This window comes from Heterodontus francisci, chromosome 44 (genome assembly GCF_036365525.1).
Source record: "Heterodontus francisci isolate sHetFra1 chromosome 44, sHetFra1.hap1, whole genome shotgun sequence".
NCBI classification, from domain to species: domain Eukaryota; kingdom Metazoa; phylum Chordata; class Chondrichthyes; order Heterodontiformes; family Heterodontidae; genus Heterodontus; species Heterodontus francisci.
In genome coordinates this window covers 26,687,971-26,703,928 of record NC_090414.1, presented here as the reverse complement: position 1 = coordinate 26,703,928, position 15,958 = coordinate 26,687,971, and the positions used below count along the sequence as shown (strand labels likewise).

The following is a 15,958-nucleotide window of genomic DNA, read 5'->3' as shown; positions in this document are numbered from 1 at the left end:
CATATTCCATCTCTCCATGACTGGTTGCCACATACTTGGTGTTGGACACATAAGGACAAAGAACAGGAGTGGGCCATTTGGTCCTCAAGCCTTCTCCACCGTTGAATAAGATAATGGCTGATCTTCTATCTTAGCTACACCTTCCTAGACTATCTCCCTTGATTCCCTTTCTATCCAAAACCTTTGAGGGAATACTAAGACCTGTTTTACCTGCACACGTTGCCCTATTGTGTTTGCTGCTTTTTATAAAATCTCTTGCAATTTTAAAACAGAACTTTTTAAACCAGGCAACTGACATATTTTATACAAGAAACATTTTACTAATTTTTTTTACAAAATATTTACAGTATTTGCCAAACTATTGTTTGTGCCTCTATATATAAATATATTAAAAATAGCCTGATACATAAAATTGAATCCAGTTTTAAGAATATAAACTGGATTCGTAACAAAAAAAAGTGTCTCCATGTTCACGGTTTAATAGGAAGGTATTCAGCAGGGAATAGGTGGAGTGGAATTCGATGGAGACTTGCTTTTACTGGCAATCATGTGTCTCTTTTTCCAGTGCATGCATGTGGCGTCTTCAGGTAGACCTCCCTTTACAGTTCCCAAACCGCTGTGCAGGAGGAGGTCAGCTTGATAGGTTCTCTGAATTCCTTGCTTATGGTCGAGACACTCGTTCTCATCAATGCTCATCATCACCAGGGGGTAGCTGCATCTTATCCGCATTGGGATTTGTGAATGGCCAACAAGGGAACTGAGATTGAGAGCCTTGGATTGCACATTGGAGGGAAGGGATGCTTGACATGGAGTTACGGAGTGCTGCTCCCTTCGCGGTGACAGTCTCCAGGAGGATCCCAAGTGGCATGAGTTGAGTCGGTGCTGAGCCAAGGATAAGAATTCAGATCCTATTCCACCTGCCCGCTGATTGACCAGACCAAATTGAACGGTAAGGTGGTGGCTGGAAGCAGTGGCATCAACTTTTGTCCGTTTGAGCTCTTGTGAGGTGTGTTGGGATGCTTTTATCACGTTACAGGCATTGTAAATTCGACTTCTTCCTGATTTGCTTTGCACAAGAGAGATAGCATCATGGGTTATGTGCTAGAGAAACTGGTGCCTGTAAAATCACATCCCAGCAACACCTTTAAAATGAGAGAAACAAAAGTAGATGGTTGGGAGGAGCAGGGAAAGGGGATTTACTGAATGAACCGAAAATGGATAGACAGATATGCTACATCAATAAAAATTTCAAAAATATATAATTTCAATATTAAGAGCGACCAGTGAGAAAATGAATAAAATCATTAGTCCCAATACTGTAAATGCTCATTGGTAAAAGGGGTGCAGTTTCTATAGACAATAAACAAAACATTCACTGCATAAATCAGGATGTGGGTCTGTCCACATACGTTTTTAAGACCCAGAGGGGTATAAGTCTTCACAGTTAGTGCTTTACAAAGAATTGTCTTGGTCCATTTCTCGGAGCGTGTTATATGAAAATATTTGGCACTTTTCCTTAGCGAGGTTCAGTTTGACATCCTGATGATATAGAGGGGGGAGACTCGTACAGGTCATAGCCTCTGACATGGCCTCCAGCTGCTCCTGGATCTCCCTGTTGTCCCAGCTGGGGTAGGCAGGGGGGGTATTAGTCGATTTGGCCAGGGCTGCCCCTGTGTAGGTGACCGGAGGATAAAGGGAATCTTGCGACCTGTGCTGCCAGTCATCCTGTTGCCTGTGGATCTTCATGTGAGCGTTTCGACTCTTGATTTTGTAAAACATCCTATAGTTTTTTTTAGGATTGAGGAGGAAAGATAATTTAAAAAATGATTAGTAAGGTCTCTTGTGGTATCGCATGTGTGGTACAGTGAAGGTACCATGACAGTCTGTGGCTGAGTGTGTGCACTTATGGCAGTGTCCGTGACTTTGTCCATCCATGTGTCTTTCTGTCCCCAGTCGTAGTCATTACAGCACAGAAGGAAGCTATTCAGCCCATCGAGTCTATGCCAGCTCTCCATAGAGAATCCAGTCAGTCCCATTCCCCTGCTTTATCCCCATAGCCCTGCAAGTTCATCCAATTTCCTTTTGAAATCATTGATTGTCTCTGCTTCCACCACTCTCGTAGGCAGCGAGTTCCAGGTCATTACCACTCGCTGCGTAAAAAGAAGTTCTTCCCAACACCCCCTGTATCTCTTGCCTAAAGTCTTAACTCTGTGTTCCCTAGTCCTTGTGCCATCAGTTGATGGATAACAGCTTTTATTTGTCTACCTTATCTAAACCTTTCATAATCTTGTAAACCTCTATCAAATCTCCCTTCAATCTCCTTAGCTCCAAGGAGAACAACCCCAGTTTCTCCAACCTAACCTTGTAGCTAAATTTCCTCATCCCTGGAGCCACTCTGGTAGAACTCCTCTGCATCCTCTCAAGGAACCTCCAATCCTTCCTGAAGTGTGGTGACCAGAACTGGACACAATACTCTGGTTGGGGCCTAACCAGAGCTTTATAAAGGTTTAGCATAACTTGGCTGCTTTTGTACTCAATACCTCTATTTATGAAGCCCAAGATCCCATATGCTTTACTAACTTCTCTCTCAATATGTCCTGCCATCTTCAAAGATCAATGCACATGCACCCCCAAGTCCCTCTGTTCCTGTTTAGTGTTAAACAGGCAGATGTCCAGTCACCAAAATGAGGAAGCTGATGACAGTCTCTGATCTACAACTGTTTTATTGGCAATTCATAGTTCAGTCCAAACATCAGTTCCCACTCTTTCCTTCTGGACTAACTCTCTGTCCAGAGGCAACTCCCCAGCTGGGCAAAAAACCAGCCCTTGAATGCAAAACTATAATGAGCATCACCTGCTCTCTACTAACACTGAAATGAGTCCTGTTTAATAAAAGGGACCAGCATTTTCAATATTGTCATTTAGAACTGCGCCATTAAGTCTATATTGCCTCACCCTATCCCTTCTGCCAAAATGCATCATCTTGCACTTCTGTGTTAAATTCCATTTGCTACTTCTCTGCCCATTCTGCAGGCCTAACTAGGTCCTGTTGCAGTTGATTCGTATCATTCTCACTGTTTGTCATACCTCCAAGTTTGGTATTATTAACATAGAACAGTATAGCACAGTACAGGCCCTTCGGCCCACGATGTTGTGCTGAACCTTTAACCTACTCTAAGATCAAACTAACTACCTACCCTTCATTCTACAATCATCCATGTACCTATCCAAGAGTCGCTTAAATGCTCCTAATGTATCTGCTTCTACTACCAACGCTGGCAGCGCATTCCACGCACCCACTACTCTCTGTGTAAAGAACCGACCTCTGACATCTCCCCGAAACCTTCCTCCAATCACCTTAAAATTATGCCCCCTGGTGATAGCCCTTTCCACCCTGGGAAAAAGTCTCTGACTATCCACTCTATCTATGCCTCTCATCATCTTGTACCCCTCTATCAAGTCACCTCTCATCCTCCTTCGCTCCAATGAGAAAAGCCCTAGCTCCCTCAATCTTTCTTCGTAGGACATGCCCTCCAGTCCAGGCAGCATCCTGTTAAATCTCCTCTGCACCCTCTCTAAAGCTTCCACATCCTTCCTATAATGAGGCGACCAGAACTGAACACAATATTCCAAGTGTGGTCGAACCAGGGCCTTATAGAGCTGCAGCATAACTTCGCAGCTCTTAAACTCAATCCCCCTGTTAATGAAAGCCAACACACCATATGCCTTCTTAACAACCCTATCAACTTGGATGGCAACTTTGAGCGATCTGTGGACATGGACCCCAAGATCCCTCTGTTCCTCCACACTACCAAGAATCCTGTCTTTAAGCCTGTATTCTGCATTCAAATTCGACCTTCCAAGATGAATCACTTCACACTTTTCCAGGTTGAACTCCATCTGCCACTTCTCAGCCCAGCTCTGCATCCTGTCAATGTCCTGTTGCAACCTACAACAGCCTTCCACACTATCCACAACTCCAGCAACCTTCGTGTCTTCGGCAAACTTGCTTACCCAGCCTACCACTACCTCATGCAAGTCATTTATAAAAATCACAAAGAGCAGAGGTCCCAGAACAGATCCTTGTGGAACACCACTGGTCACCGAGCTCCATGCTGAATACTTTCCATCTACTACCACCCTCTGACTTCTATGGGCCAGCCAATTTTGTATCCAGACAGCCAACTTTCCCTGAATCCCATGCCTCCTTACTTTCTGAATGAGCCTACCATGGGGAACCTTATCAAACGCCTTGCTAAAATCCATATACACCACATCCTCTGCTCTTCCTTCATCAATGTGTTTTGTCAGATCGTCAAAGAATTCAATAAGGCTTGTGAGGCATAACCTGCCCCTCACAAAGCCACGCTGACTGTCTCTAATCAAACCATGCTTTTCCAAATAATCATAAATCCTGTCTCTCAGAATCCTCTCCAATAATTTGCCCACTACCGATGTAAGACTGACTGGTCTATAATTCCCAGGGTTATCCCTATTCCCTTTCTTGAACAAGGGAACAAAATTTGCCACCCTCCAATCATCTGATACTACTCCAGTGGACAGTGAGGACGCAAAGATCATCCCCAAAGGCGCAGCAATCTCTTCCCTCGCTTCCCGTAATATCCTTGGGTATATCCCGTCTGGCCCCGGGGACTTATCTGTCCTCATATCATTCAAAATTTCCAGCACATCCTCCCTCTTAACCTCAACCTGTTCGAGCATATCAGCCTGTTCCATGCTGTCCTCACAAATGACCAGGTCCCTCTCACTAGTGAATACTGAAGCAAAGTATTCATTTAGGACCTCCCCTACCTCCTCCAACTCCAGGCACCAGTTCCCTCCACTATCCCTGATCGGCCCTACCCTCACTCTGGCCATCCTCTTGTTCCTTACATAAGTGTAGAACGCCTTGGGATTTTCCTTAATCCTACCCGCCAAGACTTTTTCATGCCCCCTTCTAGCTCTCCTAAGTCCATTCTTCAGTTCCTTCCTGGCTACCTTGTAACCCTCTAGAGCCCTGTCTGATCCTTGCTTCCTCAACCTTAAGTAAGCTTCCTCCTTCCTCTTGACTAGCTGTTCCACATCTCTTGTCATCCAAGGTTCCTTCACCCTACCATCCCTTCCCTGCCTCATCGGGACAAACCTATCCAGCAGTCGCAGCAAGTGCTCCCTAAACAACCTCCACATTTCTGTCGTGCATTTCCCTGAGAACATCTGTTCCCAATTTATGCTCCCCAGTTCCTGCCTAATAGCATTGTAATTCCCCCTCCCCCAGTTAAATATTTTCCCATCCGATCTGCTCCTGTCCCTCTCCATGACTATAGTAAAGGTCAGGGAGTTGTGATCACTATCACCGAAATGCTCTCCCACCAAGAGATCTGCCACCTGGCCTGGTTCGTTGCCAAGCACCAAGTCCAACATAGTCTCCCCTCTAGTCGGCCTATCTACATATTGAGTCAGGAGACCTTCCTGTTCCATCTAAACTATTTGCACTAAGGAGGTTCCAATCAATATTAGGGAAGTTGAAGTCACCCATGACATCAACCCTGTTACTTTTGCACCTTTCCAAAATCTGCCTCCCAATCTGTTCCTCCATGTCTCTGTTGCTATTGGCAAATTTTGAAATTTTACTCCGCATTCCAATATCCAAGTCTTTTATATACATCAAAAAAGCAGTGGTCCTAGCACTGACCCTTGAAGGACATCACTCTTTACCACCCTTCAGTCTGAAAAATAACTACCATGACTCGCTGTTTTCTGCCCTTAAGCCAATTTTTAAATCCAGGCTCACTGACCCTCCTATTCCATAAGCCTCAATTTTGTAAACCAATCTTTTATGTGGTACTTTGTCAAAGGCTTTCTCAAAATCCATATAGACAACATCCATTGTTTTCGCTTCATCAACCTGCTCTGTTACTTCAAAAAATTCAATTAATCAAGCACAATCTGCCGTCTAAAAATCTGTGATGGCTCCCCTTAACTAACTCAGACCTGTCCAAGTGCTTGTTGATTTTTTTCCCCCCTATTATTGTTTCTAAAACATTACCCACCACTGGTGTTACATTGACTGGCCTCTAGTTAGTAGGACTGTCTTTACACCTTTACACTCTGTCTGCGTCCCTGCCCCTCTGTCTCCCTGTTTGTCCATGTCTCTTTCTGTCTATCTTTGCCTCCCTGTCTCTGACCCTCTCTGTTGTATGGTTGATGTCATGTATACTTACTTTCCACACTGTTTGCAGGGAAAGTTGCCGATGACTGTAGGGCAAAGACTCTCTTGCTCGCCTCTGTGGGCAGGCTGTATTGACTGCGAACTGGGAAACGGCTGCTTTGAAACCAATGAAACAGCAAAAACTTAGAAACATACTCGGAGCTAAAAATATAACAATACAAATTGCAATTGCCCATAAATTTGCAACAGGGCATATGAGTATTTCAACACTTAATGAAATGCCCTGCTGCTCTACTGTATCAGAGGTGTATCCCCTGGTGTAATCTCAAAGTCTCTGTGAATAACTATTAAATGGGAACATTCTTTATTCAGTTTATTCCATATGCAGATCCTTGACAATATATTCAACAAATTTTGGATAAAATCACATTTGGTTTACTAACTCACTGCAAGCTATCTGCTGTACCTGTCCTGGGAGTGTTTGATGGGGACAGTGTAGAGGGAGCTTTACTCTGTATCTAACCCCGTGCTGTACCTGTCCTGACAGTATTTGATGGGGACAGTGTAGAGGGAGCTTTACTCTGCATCTAACCCCGTACTGTACCTGTCCTGGGAGTGTTTGATGGGGACAGTGTAGAGGGAGCTTTACTCTGTATCTAACCCCTGTGCTGTACCTGTCCTGGGAGTATTTGATGGGGACAGTGTAGAGGGAGCTTTACTCTGTATCTACGAACATATGTACATAAGCACAAATGAATTAACAGGGGTAGGCTACTCGGCCCCTCGAGCCTGCTCCACCATTCAATAAGTTCATGGCTGAACTGATTACTCCACATTTCCACCTGCCCCCGATAACTTTTCACCCCTTTGCTTATCAAGAATCTCTCTACCTTTTCTTTTGGGCCTCCTTATCTCGAGAGACAATGGATACGCGCCTGGAGGTGGTCAGTGGTTTGTGAAGCAGCGCCTGGAGTGGCTATAAAGGCCAATTCTGGAGTGACAGGCTCTTCCACAGGTGCTGCAGAGAAATTTGTTTGTTGGGGCTGTTGCACAGTTGGCTCTCCCCTTGCGCCTCTGTCTTTTTTCCTGCCAACTACTAAGTCTCTTCGACTCGCCACAATTTAGCCCTGTCTTTATGGCTGCCCGCCAGCTCTGGCGAATGCTGGCAACTGACTCCCACGACTTGTGATCAGTGTCACACGATTTCATGTCGCGTTTGCATACGTCTTTATAACGGAGACATGGACGGCCGGTGGGTCTGATACCAGTGGCGAGCTCGCTGTACAATGTGTCTTTGGGGATCCTGCCATCTTCCATGCGGCTCACATGGCCAAGCCATCTCAAGCGCCGCTGACTCAGTAGTGTGTATAAGCTGGGGATGTTGGCCGCTTCAAGGACTTCTGTGTTGGAGATATAGTCCTGCCACCTGATGCCAAGTATTCTCCGAAGGCAGCGAAGATGGAATGAATTGAGACGTCGCTCTTGGCTGGCATACGTTGTCCAGGCCTCGCTGCCGTAGAGCAAGGTACTGAGGACACAGGCCTGATACACTCGGACTTTTGTGTTCCGTGTCAGTGCGCCATTTTCCCACACTCTCTTGGCCAGTCTGAACATAGCAGTGGAAGCCTTACCCATGCGCTTGTTGATTTCTGCATCTAGAGACAGGTTACTGGTGATAGTTGAGCCTAGGTAGGTGAACTCTTGAACCACTTCCAGAGCGTGGTCGCCAATATTGATGGATGGAGCATTTCTGACATCCTGCCCCATGATGTTCGTTTTCTTGAGGCTGATGGTTAGGCCAAATTCATTGCAGGCAGACGCAAACCTGTCGATGAGACTCTGCAGGCATTCTTCAGTGTGAGATGTTAAAGCAGCATCGTCAGCAAAGAGGAGTTCTCTGATGAGGACTTTCCGTACTTTGGACTTCGCTCTTAGACGGGCAAGGTTGAACAACCTGCCCCCTGATCTTGTGTGGAGGAAAATTCCTTCTTCAGAGGATTTGAACGCATGTGAAAGCAGCAGGGAGAAGAAAATCCCAAAAAGTGTGGGTGCGAGAACACAGCCCTGTTTCACACCACTCAGGATAGGAAAGGGGTCTGATGAGGAGCCACCATGTTGAATTGTGCCTTTCATATTGTCATGGAATGAGGTGATGATACTTAGTAGCTTTGGTGGACATCCGATCTTTTCCAGTAGTCTGAAGAGACCACGTCTGCTGACGAGGTCAAAGGCTTTGGTGAGATCAACGAAAGCAATGTAGAGGGGCATCTGTTGTTCACGGCATTTCTCCTGTATCTGACGAAGGGAGAACAGCATGTCAATAGTCGATCTCTCTGCACGAAAGCCACACTGTGCCTCAGGGTAGACGCGCTCGGCCAGCTTCTGGAGCCTGTTCAGAGCGACTCGAGCAAAGACTTTCCCCACTATGCTGAGCAGGGAGATTCCACGGTAGTTGTTGCAGTCACCGCGGTCACCTTTGTTTTTATAGAGGGTGATGATGTTGGCATCGCGCATGTCCTGGGGTACTGCTCCCTCGTCCCAGCACAGGCATAGCAGTTCATGTAGTGCTGAGAGTATAGCAGGCTTGGCACTCTTGATTATTTCAGGGGTAATGCTGTCCTTCCCAGGGGCTTTTCCGCTGGCTAGGGAATCAATGGCATCACTGAGTTCCGATTTGGTTGGCTGTATGTCCAGCTCATCCATGACTGGTAGAGGCTGGGCTGCATTGAGGGCAGTCTCAGTGACAGCATTCTCCCTGGAGTACAGTTCTAGGTAGTGCTCAACCCAGCGGTCCATCTGTTTGCGTTGGTCAGTGATTATGTCCCCCGATTTAGATTTGAGGGGGGCGATCTTCTTGATGGTTGGCCCAAGAGCTCTCTTCATGCCATCATACATTCCTCTGATGTTTCCGGTGTCTGAGGCCAGCTGAATATGACTGCATAGGTGTTGCCAGTAGTCGTTTGCGCAACGCCTAGCTGTTCTTTGTGCAGTACTTCTGGCTGCTTTAAGTGCTGCGGATGTTAAATCGCTGGGGGCTTTCTTGTAGTTCAAAAGTGCAATGCGCTTAGCGGCTATGACAGGTTCCAGCTCTTCATTATGAGATTGAAACCAGTCTGCATTTCTCTTCGCACTTTTGCCGTAGGTGGTCAAAGCTGACTCATAGATGGCGTCTCTGATGTGGGCCCACTTGGTCTCAGCATCCCCTGTGGGAGTGTTTTGAAGGGCTGTTACAAGTGAATTTAGAAATTTTTGTAACAGCTGTGGGTGAGAAATTCTGCTCGTGTTGATGCGCGGGTGGCCCTTCTGCTTGGAATGATGCAACTTCTTTGGTCTGAGTCTAACCTTGCTGCACACCAGGGAGTGGTCGGTGTCGCAGTCCGCACTGTGGAAGCTGCGTGTGATTTGAACACTGTTTAAGGCGGCTCGCCTTGTGACAATGAGGTCTAGCTGGTGCCAATGAGGTCTACCTCTGCCTTAAAAAATATTCAAAGACTCTGCTTCCACCGCCTTTTGAGGAAGAGAACTCCAAAGACTCACGACCCTCAGAGAAAACATTTCTCCTCATCCATGTCTTAAATGGGCGACTCCTTATTTTTAAACAGTGACCCCTAGTTCTAGATTCTTCCACAAGGGGAAACATCCTTTCCACATCCCCATCTAACCCCGTGCTGTACCTGTCCTGGGAGTGTTTGATCGGACAGTGTAGAGGGAACTTTACTCTGTATCTAACCCCGTGCTGTACCTGCCCTGGGAGTACTTGCAACAATCCACAATGAGGAACACATTACATATCTTGTGCAATGAGCCTCCTCCATTCACCATTGTAATAGATGGGGCCTCACCTCGCAGTCTGTGTCTTGCCTGAAGACATTGTTCCAATCCTCATCCGTGTCTGAAGGTCGAGGGCGATGCTTCTTGTTGAACTTGAGGATCTTTTTAAAGTTGTAATAATACTCGACACATTCTGTAACTAGCTTCGATCTTACCTGTAACAGTGCAACACGAGGGGGTCATTGAAGAAAAACACATTGTGTAAATTTACCTGTGAGGTTCCATATATAATACATCAAACGTACGGCACAGATACAGGCCTTTCAGCCCAACTGGTCTCTGCCAGTGTTTATGCTCCACACAAGCCTCCTCCTACACCTCTACTTTCACCTTCTTATCCTCCTATTCCTTTCTTCCTCACATTACCTCCCCTTTAATTGCATCCATGCTTGATGCCTCAACAGCCCCATGTGGTAGCAAGTTCCAGATGGATGGACACAGACTGGGTACAGGAGAGCACAGAGCCCCTGGGCACTTGCGCACCTGTACCCTAGGGGGAGTCTGTGCCTTCAGGAAGGAGGGGGAAAAAAAATTAGCTTCCCGTGCACAAGGTGAGAATGGTTCAATTTGCCTATGCTTTTAAGAGTTATTTCCCACGACAGAGAATTAAGCATATAATCCAAGCTAATATTCGCAGTGCAGTATTGTTGGAGGGTCAGTACGATGGGAGCGCTGCACTGTCAGAGGGGCAGTACCCAGGGAGTGCTGCATCGTTGGAGGGGCAGTACTGTGGGAATGCTGCATCGTTGGAGGGGCAGTACTGAGGGAGTGCTACATTGTCGGAGGCTGTACTGAAGGAGTGTTGCACTGTCGGAGGCTCAGCTGAGGGAGAGCTGCACTGCTGGAGAGTTGGTACTGAGGGAGTGCTGCACTGTTGGAGGGGCAGTTCTGAGAGAGCGCCGCACTGATGGACGCGCATCCTTTGGATCGGACTTTAAACTGAGGCCTCGTCTGCCCTTTCAGGTGGATATAAATGATCCACGGCAACTATTGAAAGAAGAGCAGTTGAGCTGTTTCTGGTGTCCTGGGACCAATATTTATCCTTCAAGATGATCTGGTCGTTATCACATTGCTGTTTGTGGGATCCTGCTGTGTGAAAATTGGCTGCTTTGCTTCCTACATTACGACAGTGAGTACACTTCAAAGGTACCTCATTGGCTGTAAAGCACTTTGGGACATTTTGAGGTCAATGAATGATTAAAATGCAAGTTTTTCTTTCTATTGTTCTCCTTTCTCTCATCTACTGGATGACTAGTGACTGCTTGTGACCTACTTCATATTCCCCAGTCAAAATTGTGAAACTGGGAGGTAGGGAAACCTGGGCACATCCATCTCACTGCCACCTTGGGTGAGATAGCTTATCCTGTCACTGGGCAGGCTTCTATCGTAGCTCCAGAGTGTTGGTGATTAGCGCCACATTCCGGGCGATGTGCAGTCGGTTTACTCCCTTGAATTGGTGTGGGACTGCCCAACCCATGTCACATTAGAACCTTGTTAGTTAGCAGAGAGACATCTGTTCCAGTTGTCTGAGCTGGATTGAAATCCAAGCTTCACAGATCATCATCTGACTCACTGTACCACCCAGTCCCTTCAACATCATCCCATGTTGGGTTGTGACCTCTTGGTGGAGCTCTTGTGATGCACAGCACTGTCATCCCACTGAATTACTCAAAGCAGAATGGCAACTGATTTCTCCACAGATGCTTTCCTTCTCCAATAAAACCCTGATTGCAAATGTTTCGAGAATAGAATTAGAGGTTTAAGTGTTTCAGTTGGGGGAGTTTTTTAAAAATTTGTTCATGGGATGTGGGACTTGCTGACTAGGCCAGCATTTATTGCCCGTTCCCACCCAACTCCCTGTTTTTCTTCATCTCCTCAAGGCACCTGTCTCTTAATGTGGTACCATTTCAGTTCCCCAGGAGATTTATGAGGATGTTGCCAGGACTGGAAAAATGCAGCTATGAGGAAAGATTGGATAGGCTGGGCTTGTTCTCCTTGTAACAGAGAAGGCTGAGGGGAGATCTGATTGAAGGGTCTATTCACCTTAGCAGAAAGGTCAGTGATGAGGCGGCATAGATTTAAAGTGATTGGTAGAAAAATTAAAGGGAGATGAGGAAAAACCTTTTCACCCAGAGGGTGGCGGAGGTCTGAAACCCACTGCCTGAAAGGGTAGTTAAGGGAGAAACCCTCAACTTATTCAAAAGGAGTCTGGATATGCACCTCAAGTGCTGTAATCTGCAGAGCTACGGACCAAATGCTGGAAGGTGGGATTAGAATGGGTGGATTGTTTTTCGGCCGGCACAGACACAATGGGCCAAGTGGCCTCTTTCAGTGCCTTAAACTTTCTATGATTCTACCTGCCCTGACTGCTCATGCTTCATGCATAAACTTCAGCAGTGAGTGGTGATATTTGACTGTAATAGGACAGTCATTGAGAGGAGACGTCATAGTCCAGACAAATCCTGTCCCCGTCAGATATCCACAATGGCTTGCATTTATATAGAACCTTTAACATGGTAAAATGTCCCAAGACACTTCACAGGAAAAATGCAGTTATAAATTTAACATCACTTAATACAGGTCAAATGTAGGTTTTAAGGAACGTCTTAAAGGAAGAGAGAGAGCGGCGGAAAGGTTTGGGGAGGGAATTTTAGTTCCTCGGGCCCAGGCAGCTGAAGCATGGCCGCCAGTTGTAGAGCGAATTAAATCAGGGATGTGCAAGAGGCCGGAATTGGAGGAGTGCAGAGATCCGAGAGAGTTGCTAGGCTGGAGAAGGTTACAGAGCTGGGGAGGGTGAGGCCATGGAGGGATTTGAACACAAGGATAAGAATTTTAAATTTGAGGTGTTGCCAGACGAGAAGCTGGTATAAGTCAGCGAGCGGTTGATCTGAGTTAGGATACATGCAGCAGAGTTTTGGATGAGCTCAAGTTTACGGAGAGTGGGAGGTGGGAGGCCGGCCAGGAAAGCAGTGCAATCCACAGACAAAGACTTTCAAGATGGGGCCACCAGAGAGTGATCAAGAGCAGGTACCCTGTCCAATTTGACCTCTTTGTAACCTTAAACTGGCTGAGGTCAGCTAACTCAACACAAAGCCTGGAACTGGGACTACAGTTGTCTTTACTGTCCCTGGGTGAGGGAGGAGAATAATCAATGAGGGATTCTGCTCCCAGTCACTAATCAGTGATCCCCTGGATGTGTTATGATTTCTGGTATCAAGGTGGGTTGATGGAGTTGAGATATAGAGCAGCCATGACCCATTTGAATGGCAGAACAGGCTCAAGGGGCTGAATTACCTTTTTAAAAAAAAATTCACAGGATGTGGGCATTGCTGGCTAGGCAATCCCTAATTGCTCTTGACAACTGAGTGGCTTGCTATGCATTTCAGAGGGCAGTTAAGAGTCTGGAGTCACATGTGGGCCAGAACAGGTAAGGATGGCAGATTTCCTTCCCTAAAGGAGATTTGTGAACCAGATTGATGGTAGTAATGATGCCATGAAACTGAGACTAGCTTTCAATTCCAGAATTTTTTATTAGACCCAAATAACTGCAGTACCAAAATGAAAGAACTACTTTCATTTCTCTAGTGCCTTTCATGACATCCCAAAGCTCTTTCTAGCTAATGAGTACTTTTGAATTGTAGTCACTGTTCTAATGTAGGAAGTGCAGCAGCCAACTTGTGCACAGCAAGGTCCCACAACCAGCAGTGATAATGCCCAGATAATCTGTTTTAGTGACGTTGGTTGAGGGATAAATATTGGCCCCAGGACACCGGGGAGAACTCCCCTGCTCGTCTTTGAAACAATACAGTGGGGTCTTCTACATCCACCCGAGAGGGTAGACAGGGCCTCGGTTTAACTTCTCATCCAAAAGATTGTCCCTTTGACAGTGCAGCGCTCCTTCAGTACCGCACCTCCAACAGTGCAGCGCTCCTTCAGTACTGCCCTTCCAACAGTGCAGCCCTCCTTCGGTACTGCCCCCTCCGACAGTGCAGCGCTCCTTCGGTACTGCCCCTCTGACAGTGCAGCGCTCGTTCGGTACTGCCCCCTCCGACAGTGCAGCGCTCCTTCGGTACTGCCCCTCTGACAGTGCAGCGCTCGTTCGGTACTGCCCCTCCAACAATGCTGCATTCTCTCAGTACTGAGATAGTGAGTGTCGGCCTGAATTTCTCTGGAGTGGGCCTTGACTCCAGGACCTCTGACTTAGAGACATGAATGCTATCCACTGAGCTACTCAGTTTAGTTCCAGTCCTGTGGTGTGGCTGTTGAACTGCAGCAGATTGCACTCCTGCATTAAAACGAGTCTCAACAATACTCCCCCACTCGCACCCCCAAATAGTTTGTCACATACCATCTTCTGAACCATGTGGAAATCCTTCCTGTGCATCCCGAAAGCTTTATTGAAAACTCTGCGTTCGCTGGGAGTCCAGTTACTAGATCCTGCCAGAAGAAGAAATAAGAACAAGAGAGGATGAACATGCTGTGAAGCTGATCACCTGCTACCAGGCTGTCCCAGGGCAAGGCCGAATGTTACTGCTCCAGTGCACTACACAACACATCTACAGGAAGCTGGTGCACTCTTGTACTTTCTTAATGTACTAGGTTACTGGTCTAAGTCATTCTTCTTGCCTCAGAATCTCACGATTGTGTGTTCAAATCCCACTCTAGAGACCCGAGTACAAATATCTGACCTGTATTTCTCTGGCGCCTTTTGCAACCTCAGGATGCCCCAAAGCGCTTTACAGCCAATTAACTACTTCTTGAACTGTGGTCACTGTTGTAAAATAAGAAATGTTTTAGTGATGTTGGTTGAGGGATAAATATTGGCCCCAGGACACCGGGGAGAACTCCCCTGCTCTTCTTCCAGTAGTGACCTTGGGATCTTTTACATCCACCCAAGAGGGCAGACAGGGCCTCGCTTTAACATCTTATCTGAATGAAAGTGCAACGCTCCCTCAATACTGCCCCTCCAAAAGTGCAGTCCTTGATTTCAAACACCTCCATGGCCTTGCCCCTCCCTATCTCTGTAACCCTCTTCAGCCCTACAGCCCTCCTCCAATTCTGGCCCCTTGCATATCCTTGACACCACCATTGGCGTCTGTGCCTTCAGCTGGCACAGCTGTAAACTGGAATCTCCTCCATCAACTTCTCCATCTCTCCTCCATCTCTCCTCCTTTTAAGACCTTAAAACCTATCTCTTTGACCTAATATCTCCCTATGGCTTGGTGTCAAACTTTGTCTGATAATCACTCCTTTGTGAAGCGCCTTGTGACGTTTTGCTACATTAAAGGCTCTATTAAAGGCCCTCTATCTAAAATCCTATAAAACTGCAGCAATGTTTTCCTATTTGATGGAGATGAAGCTGCATCTTCAACAAAGTGCATCATAGATGGTCCTGTTGGTGTGTAGAAGTTAAACTTTACTCAACTACTAAGGCAGATTCTACCAAGAGTCAGAAATAACTCACTATTGTAACTTAATGCATATTGAGGACTATCCTGACTCTCATACCTGTATAATGGTAATCTGCCAGAGGATGGGATGTGGAACGGGCCCCATTGTTCAATAGCAGCATCTCTAGTGCAGCCTGTGGAAACAAAAACCTCTTTATTAATAGAACAAGGTGATAAGGATGTTTTATAGTTAGAGGCATCAAATGCAAAAGCATTGAAATTATGTTAAACCTTTATGAATCCCTGGGTTAGGCCCAAGCTGGAGTATTGTGTCCAATTCTGGGCCCCAAACTTTAGGAAGAATGTCAAGGCCTTGGAGAAGGTGCCAAGGAGATTTACTGGAATGGTCCCTGGGATGAGGGACTTCAGTTAATATGGAGAGACTGGAGAAGCTGGGATTGTTCTCCTTAGAGCAGAGAAGGTTAAGGGGAGATTTAATAGAGGTTTTCAAAATTATGAAGGGTTTTGATAAAATAAATAAGGAGAAACTGTTTTCAGTGGCAATAAC

The 15,958-nt window shown here is 46.3% G+C and overlaps 1 protein-coding gene across 19 annotated transcripts in view; it reads right to left on the bottom strand.

Annotated features, from left to right (window-relative positions):
* Window positions 1-297: 297 nt before the first annotated feature.
* Window positions 298-15,958, bottom strand: part of LOC137355913 (transcriptional-regulating factor 1-like) — a 216,766-nt gene continuing 201,105 nt past the window's right edge. For 18 of the 19 annotated variants that reach the window (XM_068021554.1, XM_068021548.1, XM_068021546.1 and 15 more), the window contains 5 exons: window positions 15,509-15,584; window positions 14,349-14,437; window positions 10,012-10,155; window positions 6,222-6,325; window positions 298-1,780 (listed from right to left, as the gene is read on the bottom strand). In XM_068021554.1, coding sequence (XP_067877655.1) covers window positions 1,453-1,780; window positions 6,222-6,325; window positions 10,012-10,155; window positions 14,349-14,437; window positions 15,509-15,584 — 741 coding nt within the window. In that variant the 3' untranslated portion in view covers window positions 298-1,452. The remainder of the gene's footprint in view (window positions 1,781-6,221; window positions 6,326-10,011; window positions 10,156-14,348; window positions 14,438-15,508; window positions 15,585-15,958) is intronic. The other variant, XM_068021559.1, reaches the window with a different exon arrangement.